The sequence below is a fragment of the Triplophysa rosa genome, linkage group LG17 (assembly GCF_024868665.1).
Source record: "Triplophysa rosa linkage group LG17, Trosa_1v2, whole genome shotgun sequence".
In the NCBI taxonomy this organism is placed as follows: domain Eukaryota; kingdom Metazoa; phylum Chordata; class Actinopteri; order Cypriniformes; family Nemacheilidae; genus Triplophysa; species Triplophysa rosa.
This window is the reverse complement of record NC_079906.1, coordinates 7388484-7399138: the sequence shown is the minus strand read 5'-3', so window position 1 is coordinate 7399138 and position 10655 is coordinate 7388484. Positions and strand designations below refer to the sequence as shown.

Below are 10655 nucleotides of genomic sequence, written 5' to 3'. Positions count from 1 at the left end.
GGCACTTAGTGTAACACTTGACAAAATAAGCATCATATCAATAAAATAAAGAATAATGGTTATAGTCTTGTCTAAAGAGACACAAGTTGAATTGAAAGGTGTGACAAATTTTGATAAAAGAAAACAAAAGAAAGGAAAAGACGTGCATTTGTCTGAGGGAACAGTGGGGTGATATTTATGTTGACATAATGATGTGTGAAATGAAATTGATCAGAACAGCAGTGAGAATCAATTAACCCTGCAGAGTAAATGAGGGTCTTTGAAGACATTTGTCTTCATATTGATCAGCAGCTCTGGAGAAAAACGGAGCCTAAACCTTGCTGAAATTTGAAAACCAGATCGCAAATGCCTGTGATAAGATGGCAAATAAAGAAATCAAATGTATCACAAATCAAACATCACTATTCAGTAAAAATGTTACTTTCCTGAAAAATGTATTTATAAAAAGAAATGCATTTTTTGAATTTTTTTATATCACACGTATATACTCCTCATAATTGGAGTTCTTGTGGCATTGGAACAGTTGTTACCAACGTGCCCCAGATAACTAAAGAAAAGAAATGCCTGACAACATCACATCCTGAGTCAGTGCCCGGCATGCTCTGATACAGCAGCACTACATTTACCCAGAGATGGTAGAAGACTACAACAACATATGGCACATCCCCCCAAAAAAACAAGTCATCACCTTGTCAGCTAAAAAACCTCACTATTGGCTGTTTGAAAGAGCTTGGCCCAAACAACCCTCTAAGAGTTATTTGAGGGTTAACTCTTAGAGGGTTGTTAAGAGGAAATTAACAACCCTCTAAGGAAATTAAACACACAAAAGAGGAAATTAAACACACAAAACATGCTTAAAATACGCCCTACAGTAGCTTCCCTCAAAAAAACATTTTCATCACAATGGACTAAAAGCCATTCAGCTTAGTATTGCAATAGCATGGGAACAACCTATAACAACCACTCACATTTGGAAAAGTACTCCATGAAATAGTCCTTGAAATTAAATGGGTCATATGGCGCGAATACGTGTTTTTATGTGTCTTTGGTGTGTTATAAGTTGCCCATGCATGTAATAGACACGTAAAATTGCAAAAATTAAAGTGTCGGAACAAAAGATGCATTCTATCTAAAAGCGAATGCTCACCCAGTCCTGCCTGAAACGCCTCGTGTAACCACACCCCCACAAATCTACATCAGTTTGTGGTATGATTTGACTAAGACCGCCCAAATGTATACGCAAGTAAGGTGGGCGAACCTGTCAGCACAATTGCTTTGGAACCTGATGTTCCAAATATCGTAAGAAACGTTACATTTCTGTCACACGCTTGCAGTATTCGACCAATCACTAGGCACTGGTTAACTGGCCAATCATAGCTCACCTTGCTTTTCAGAGCCATGAGCTCTGTAAAAAATCTGCACTTTTCAGAGAGGCGGGGCAAAGAGGAGATACAAACATGCACATATGTGGAAAATACAGCGTTTTTGAACCTGTAATCGTGTATACACATTGCATCACATCTAAAACAAACGATAATATTTGTTTTAGCCGTGTCATATGACCCCTTTAACAACAGCGAAATTTGGTCGTTTTTACAGAAAAAAATGGCACATACTGTAAAAATTAACACTGAAATTTTTAGTTTTTACAGAAGAAATAGCCACACAATTATCCTCGAGACAATAAACTAAAAATAACAACAACAACAACAGTGAAAAAGGTTTAGTCAAGATGAGTTCTGTGTCAAGCTGTAAAAGTAAACTTTTCTTAAAAGCGTCACAGGCAATGCACTTTTCCTATCCACAGCAGGAAACAGCCACTATGGATACATTTTACTAGTCCTTTTAAAGGCATTCTTCATGCTTTGAAATAAAAAAATATTTGATATAATACTGAAATAGTGTTACTATATCATAAATGATGATATAAACTCACATCTCAAGCAAACACGCTTTTCTCTCTTTTTCTGTGTCTATTTGTTTTCAGTTTAGATCTTATTATAAATCGTAATTTTCACTTTCCTTCATGTCTGCTCTATGTTCAATTCTAGAGGCTTAACGAATAAGTTAGCTAAATGTTGTGATGCAGCAATTACTTTCATACAGCATTTACTTATAAACACTTCAATGAATGAATACATCAAATAAATGAATGTTCTGGCCAACAAAGACCATGACAACAAACAAGCTGCACAAAAAATCTCCGGATGCCACACCAGATGTCTGTGGGCATCACCCGGGGATGGGTGTCTCTGGATGATTACAGGGTGAGCTTTGAAGCTTTGGCTGTCACATTACTGTATAATAGAAGCTCGGCTTTACTGAAAGGTGTTACTTCATATTAGTGTGAATCCCCACATGACTGGATCAACAAGTGTCTGCACTCAAACGCTCGGGTCATAGGCAATCACAAGCAGAGATAAATCCTGTCAGGCATGCCGCCTTCAAACTAAAAACTCTAATCGCAGGAAAGAAAAGTGATTCCACACAAAAGAGTCCACGTCCCATAAAGTATGCCATCACAAGTTTTATCGAAGAAGTTCTTCATCTTAATAATGTTTTTTATTTATATTTGCTATCAAACAATGTTTGGCAGACTCCTCGGTGAAAATCACTGTCTCCGTTTAATATTTGCATAATTAAAAATCAATGTCTCTCTGACGAGAACCTAGATGTGTTTCGATTTTTTTGACCCATCCTGAACTGATGACGGATCTGTGATGCTGAAAGCAGAGAGGATCTCAAGCAAGCTGACAAACTGGGCTGGAGTCCCAGTCCTGCGAGACATCAGGGCTAAACCTAACGTCAGGGTTATCTCTGTCCGCTCTAGCTGTGCTGTGCGTGTTTGATTAATCCCAATTAAGGCTGATTAAACAGCTGGAGATTACAGTGAGGTGTTGTCTTCTCTGCTGGAATACTGGGTCAGGGTTTCACGCTATCATTAATATCAGCTGGCACAGCGTGTTATGTGATACAGGAGTTCCTTGGACACGCGAGCTCGGGATGTTCCCACAGACACGCGAGACGAACGTGCTTCATTTGCTCATTATGGAAGCCCTTGGGAGGACAGGGATAAATGACAGGACTCAGAGAAACACCATTAGAGCCACACAACAAAACACAAGCATTAAATCAGGAGCATAAATCATGCTCACATAGCCTATCAGATATGATCACGTTTGTGATGTGACGTCTGAAATATTGGCATTTCACATTTATTTTTTTATTCCAATGTAAATTTGTATTTTAGTTAGGCTAACCTTAAACTTTTGGCATTACAAGCAACTAGTAGAAAAATAGATTTGTTTACTTAACTAGCATATTTATTTGTTTACTGTCGGCTATGTGATCATGATTCATAGATATTACTAATTATTATTTTTTATTTATTGATTTTATTCATTTTCACAGCACTACTCATTATTCAATTATTACTCAATCATTAAAGCCTATAATTGTATTTAACCAAGCCAAGGGGTCACTTTAAAAAACAGCCATAGATTGTGTCAACTTTAATTTGGATTAAATTGAGCCTTTAAGTTCTCAATAAAAATGCTGTTAGATCTAGAGAGGCAAAGAGACGTTGACTCCCTCTCAAACTTTTATTTGCAGGTTTTGCGGTTTTCAAACTTCGTATTTATTTTTAGTTTGTTTTTATACAGTCTACTATTTTCTTGCCCCAATTTTTTGAACGATGCACAAAAACCTTTAGGTGTAACCTCACACACACCTACACCCTCAAACATCTGTTCCCACCAATAAATACGGCCTCCTCCATTATCTCCTAAACTCATTTGTATGCAAACACCAGCCGTTGACTGGCCTCTGTCTTTCGCCTGTTGTTAACACACCCCTTTGCTTTCGAATTCCCTTCTCCTCCTCCTCCTCCATCTTTCTCGTTGTTTTCTCCCTCTTACCTGTCTGCAAGGCAATGCATGTGCATACGCACATATTTCATAATTCAATAGCATGTCCATTTCCCCGGCAGCTCTCTGTAAAGGCTTACGCTGTTGACTGCTGTCCGTCACAGAAAATCACAGCTCAGCACACATACCAAGTGCACACTAGTAAATCTAAACACTAAATCCTGTCCGCTGTGCAAGACTCTAATACAATCCCAAAAGCATTTTGGGCAAAGAGAAGGAATGATGATGAGTATCTTCATGAACAGATTTTAAATGAAGGGTGTATAGTCTTAGAACGGACAAAATAAAAGGTTTACAGCATCATTGTGAGATTCCACATGAGCATTACTGGACTAGACAAATGAGGGTGAGAGTGGCAGTTATGTAATGTGGACATGCCTGCCGCTGTTCATATAAGTAAGGCAGGGATGGAGGGGAAAAATGGAAAGAGAGAGTGAGACACGTGCCCTGTACTGCCAGCAGGGCACTAAGCATCTCACCAGAATCCAGATATTACAGCACAGCAGGCTACACAAGCTTCACTTTATTCCAGATTACTACAACACACTACAAAAAAGAGAGATCCTTAAAACTTCATTAATCATATTAATAGTTCAGTGTAATTCTACCTTAAGAAGGTTTACAAAGGAATGATTCATGTTGGGGTTTAAAGACTTTGCTAAAATTGATATCCTGGCTTAAAATTCAGACCGCACATTCTATATTGATGCTGCAAGTTGCTAGGCAACCACAAACAGCTCCACATCACACCCAAGACTGCATCTCACCTGTGGCAAAACTGCTGTAATGTACCGCTTCCCATTGAGTTTTTTTACTTTTAACACCTAAAAGCAGGATTTGATTTGGCTCGACAATAATTTTGCTAGTCTAAAAAGCGGTTTCCTTGAAGGGATAGTTGACGCATCTGTATTATTGGATATATGAGGAACAAAAAAATACAACTAAAAATGTTTGCCTGCTTGTGAACCGGGCTGGTGACCGGGCTGATGGAGCTGTAAGTGTTTGTGAGTGTAAAACTCGTTACTTTTTGAAACTGCTCACCTCATCTTTCTGATGCAGTGTTGGGTAAGTTACTCTGAAAAAGTAATTAATTACTAGTTACTCATTACATATTCAATAGTGTAATTAGATTACTGTACAAATTACTCTCTCCAAAAAGTATTTAGTTACTTATTACAAAATTACTTTCTATATTCTACATCAACCTTGATTAGTTAAGTGATTTAAGGATAGACATGAAATGGCTTTTTTAATTCATTCAATCAAATAATATTAAACTACATAAAGTACTCTTATTAACTGACCAAAGTATTACTGAGAATTATACACTAAAGCACGGATTTTAAAGTTAGACTTTGAATTTTGATGTCAATTCCACTATTGCACACACATATATTACACAAAGTATTTAGTTTAATTACATCATAAGTAACTGTAATTAAATTACAGAAAAAATAAGAGTAATCCCTTACTTTACTTTTTCAAGGGAAAAGTAGTTAAATTACAGTAACTAATTACTTAGTAACTAGTTACACCCAACACTGTTCAGATGCAGTATGACCTGTGCCTGCTATATGCTCGAAATTACACTGATGTCATGACTAACACAAACAGAGTTCTTGTGAGAGACTTAAGACTTCTAAAAGTGACACTTCACCCATAAATAAAAATTCTGTCGTCATTTACTCACCCTCATGTAATTTCATACCTGTATAAATTCTTGTTCTGATGTACTCAGAGAGAGATATTTGGAAGAATGTTAGCAATTTTCAGTTCTGGGACATCCTTGACTACCATAGTAGGAAAAATTAAAATGGTAGTCCAAAGTGCCCCAGAACTGTTTGTTTTCCTAAATTCTACAAAACATCTCATTTCGTGTTCAACAGAACAAAAAAATGCACAATGCTGCTTTTCTACTATGGTAGTGGATGATGTCCCAGCACTGAAAATTGCTAACATTCTTCTAAATATCTTTCTTTGTGTTCATCAGAACAAAGACATTTATACAGGTTTGAAACAACCTGAGGGTGAGTAAATGATGGGCGAACTGTCCCTTTAATATTCTATGACCTCTGAGAGGACACATCTCAAGTAATTGAGTTTATACCGTAAGTAATTTACCACAGTGCCTTATTAGTTATTACACAAACTATTTCATAATAGCTATTGCACTACTATATGTACCCTACAGCAGCCTTTTAAATTAGTCTACTTCTAGAAGCTTTAATACTACGGAGCCAAGAACTATAAAAAAACAACACAACTATAAGACATAGTTTATGACAACAAGTCTGCAGTCCAACTTACACAGTCTGCTTGTTTACTGTATAGGACCGCACGGACTAAAAGATCGGTGCGATCCAAATATAAAAGAACACATTGAATCCATCACTACTGTAATGCATCCCATAATGCATCAGGAGGCTGTTGTGGCAATTAGTGTGAAAGAAACATCTGCTTGGTGGCAACTGCCTCACTTCAGAGCTATGAAACACAACACGACCGGAACAATCTTTTCATTAAAACACAATTAACGTCAACACAACTTCAGCAACATCATTCTCATCTTGTTTCTGCATAGCCTACTGTGAAGTAACACACGCAGTCTTGACACATCTCACAACAGATAGTCATCTTACACTAATGTTACACTGTGTCATTATAGCCTATATTAATAATTTACCAGCACATAAGGGTGTGTGTGTGTCTTTCTGCTTGAAATGGCAACAGTTTTGGTGACTAGACCAAATGGATTTGGTATCAAGCTATGAAAAGCAACAGCAAACATATTACGCTGACTGCTGTACGAATAAAATGTGTTGAATTGTGCTTAAGATGCCGTGTTTCCCTAGACAGATATTCTGTGTCAAATCGATTCGATGAGATGATGGGGTACTAGATACGACAATTAATAAAGGGAAAGTTCACACAAAAATGAAAATTCTGTCACTCACTCTCTAGTCGTTCCAAACCTGTATACATTTCTTTGTTTGATTGAACACAGAGAAAGATATTTGCATGAATGTTTGTAACCAAACAGTTCTTGGACCCCATTAACTACCATAGAAGGATAAAAAATGACAATGGAAGTCAAAAGTGTCCCAGGACTGTTTGCTGTCCCACAATCTTTATATCTTCATTTGTGTTCAATAGAACAAAAAAATGATAAAGTAATGTTTTTCTACTACGGTAGTCAATGGGGTCCAAGAACTGTTACAAGCATTCTTCCAAATATCTTTCTCTGTGTTCAACCAAACAAGTGAATTGATACAGATTTGGAACAACTCGAACGTGAGTAAATGATGACAGAATTTTTATATTTGGGGTGAACTGTCCCTTTAATAAACAAATGCGAGAATTTGTCTCCAGGTATAAAAACATACATTCATTTAAAATCGTAAAAATGATATATACGTAACTGATGTCCATATAGGATACATACAACATGGCACGGTATTCCAACGTACATAAAAGATGTGCAAAAAAACGGTACTTTTATTACTTTTTATTATATTTGTATATTATATATAAAACACTTCTTCCTAGATGGTCATATTTACAAAATGTGTTAAATACTACAAATAAGTGAATGTCAAATAAGTGAATGGTATTGCATGCAGGGGGAGTTTTAAAGATTCTGAAGTGTCTGATGTAAAAAAAAGAGGACTATCTCTTTAATAGTACAACATACTGTGGGAAACATTCACCACTGCTGCAATCTAAAATGGCTTTGACAAAAAACTACCCCACACAGCCATGTGTTTCACTGACACACACATCCTTACACTGTTTTCAGCACATACTGTATAATGTATTGGACCACTGTCTATATTTATAAGCGTACAGCCGCAAAAGACATCGCGACATTTTACATCTAAACCGTGAACATGCACATCCTACAACCGCATCAAACCAGCATTTCTGATCCAAACATGCACCTTTCCCATCGACACAACATGCCTTCAGATCAGCTGTGTGCATGAAAACAAGCGACTCTACCTCTTCCGTCCGAAGATGATTCCCGTAAAGACGGCCGCGTCCACCTGTGTCATATTAGGGGACGGCTGACGGCTCCCGTCCGCTGTCCGTGATACCCGGGCTTAAAACGCTTCATTAACGAGCGTCGGGAAGAGAGAAGGAGAGAAGCGCTGGAGCGGGCGGTACGGAAGAGACAACGCACACACAAACAGGCGCGCGCTTACACACGCGCGCACACTGCTGGAAGAGCGCAGCGCTCGAGTACAGTGCCCGTAGCGCTACCTCTAGATCTGTGCGCTGGATCAACGCAAGATACGAGAACAACGCTGCCCTCTCTCGCGCACACATACGCATACGCGGAGGCACGCGCGAGTGCGGAGCCAGTGCAGCTAACAGCAGTGCGTTGCTTCTATTTCTGTCATGTAAATATGTATTACTCGTGCCGTTCATCGGCATTTCAGGAGCATCACTCATCCTGGATGCAGCTGGAGGGGCCGTGATGGGAGCTGACAAGGTCAAACGAGGTGCTTTCACATTCTCACCATTGTCTGTCGCTTTCTCACTCACTCACTCTCTCTCTCTCTCTCTCTCTCTCTCTCTNCACACACACACACACACACACACACACACACACACACACACACACACACACACACACACACATTCTGTTTTAACACTATCTGTGATTTAAATATAAAATATGGATTTCATAATGAGGAGCTCTTGTGAGGAAGCCTGTGTACTCTTTCTCTCTCTCTTCCTCCTCCTCTCTTTTACTCTTTCCCCCCATGAGTGAGTTTGACCAATCGTTTATCTCCCACTGTGCAGTGGCAGGACCATTCCCAACAGCCCAGCCCAATCAGAGATCAGGGATGCGGGAGCAGCAGGGTATTAAGGAGGATTATTTGGACAGTTCAGGGTTTCCCCAGACTTGGCAAGACAACATTAGGACAAGGCTGCCCCCGTGACTCTGTGTGGTACTGCAACAAACCTTCATCACAGCACGGTGCCAAAAGAGACGCAAATGCATGCTGTGCGCAAGGAACACAGAGTCTCGATTTTTTAGGAGTAAGACCACAGGAAGTGAATCTGGGAAATTAGGTTCCAGAGCCCAGCAAGATGCAAAACAAGTCCGTTTAGTTTGCGTGCGTATTACATTTACATTTATGCATTTGGCAGACGCTTTTATCCAAAGCAACTTACATTGTATTGTATTATACATTTTGTTTCTGACTATATGCAGATCCCTGGGATCGAACCCATGACCTTGGCATTGCTAGTGCCATGCTCTAACCACTGAGCCACAGGAAAGTGTTACATGGCTGCTTTGGCAAGCTGTCTGTCCCTCTTTTTTTCCCTCAGCGTATCCCGAAAGACCCTCCTCTGTCCCATGGGATAGCTCACATTGCATAACCACAACCAAATAGTTCACCATTCTAACAGTAAGTATATAACCTTCATTATTTCCCCTCTTAAAAGGCAGATATAACCCGAGTGTCATCATATAACACTAAAATTAAACATTGTAATATTCATCAATGGAATAGTTCACCCACAAAATGTCAATTCTTTGACTTGAGTTATGTCATTTTAAGCCCGCAGGACCACAGAAGGAAAAGTATGAATTGTAGATATTGGGAAAAAATTGGGAAGGGGGGGTGGTGGTTGCTTATGAGCTTCAAAAGTGCTGCTAAATGTTTCATGAAAGTAGTCCATTCAAGCTCAATATACCACGTCTTCTGATAGCTTTGTGTAAGAAACAGACCAAAAGTTAGCTTTAAAGCAACACTTTGTTGTTTTCGACCCTTAAATAATGTCTCTAAAATGATTCCAGTGGTAGAACAACTCTTAACTGGATGAATTCTACACCCGCTGCTGCACCCTACAAGCACACTCTGTAAGTTCTGTGTTCGGGTCGGTACACACAGCCCCGCCCATCCCCTGCCTGCAGAAGAGTGCGACATGGATCCAAACAACGTTTCTGCATTCGTCGGCTCTTTCAGCTTGGTAAAAAAATTCACATGTATTGCGCTGCCCACGTGGAAGCTTATATAGCGACATTTTACGACACTGGTAACATACAATTACGCTTACCCACATTGGGGAACCATGAGCAAAAGTTCTATAGTGTTGCTTTAAAAGACATTACGTCCATATGGTTTACTTTTATAATATGATACCGGTATATTACGTTGCTTTTGCACTCACTGGTAGGTTTGTGAAGAGCAATTTTGAAGCCTAAAAAAGTGGGTGGAGCCAGTGGTCGCCATCTTGGCAGCGCGTCACCGCACGTCACTCCCGGATAATAAAAAAGGGCAAACAGGCAGGATGTGGGTGGAGCTGAGGTGCCTGGTTGGTGAAACCACTTGTCACTCAAGTGGTCACATCCTTAATTAGACAGAATTTTAAATTAGATTTTTTTCATGAAAAATTGCAGCGTTTATTGTAAATAGTTTATCAATGTGGGTCATTCTCTATTAAAATTCGTGTGCCCTCATAATCTTTAGTTTAAATCTGAAAATGCACTTCCTTCCTGTAATGGCTATCCCCATCCTAAATGACGTGTGTTAGACGGCTTGGGCGGAGCATCCGTTCACTCCTCCCCTTCAACTGTCACTCTGCTCTGCATCGCAGTGAAATATGTCACCCACACCCACTATTTTCTCATTAGAAATTCAATTTCACTCACACAAAAAATGGTCACAAAGAGCAAAATTAGCTTTGATTATAAATCATTTTTTTGTACCAAGC

The 10655-nt window shown here is 39.1% G+C and overlaps 1 protein-coding gene across 1 annotated transcript; it reads left to right on the top strand.

Annotated features, from left to right (window-relative positions):
- Positions 1-7940: 7940 nt before the first annotated feature.
- On the top strand, positions 7941-9005 carry LOC130568310 (uncharacterized). The gene is made up of 3 exons (XM_057357077.1): positions 7941-7971; positions 8048-8418; positions 8733-9005. The coding sequence occupies exons 1-3, from the start codon at positions 7941-7943 to the stop codon at positions 9003-9005; spliced, it is 675 nt and encodes a 224-aa protein (XP_057213060.1).
- Positions 9006-10655: the final 1650 nt, after the last annotated feature.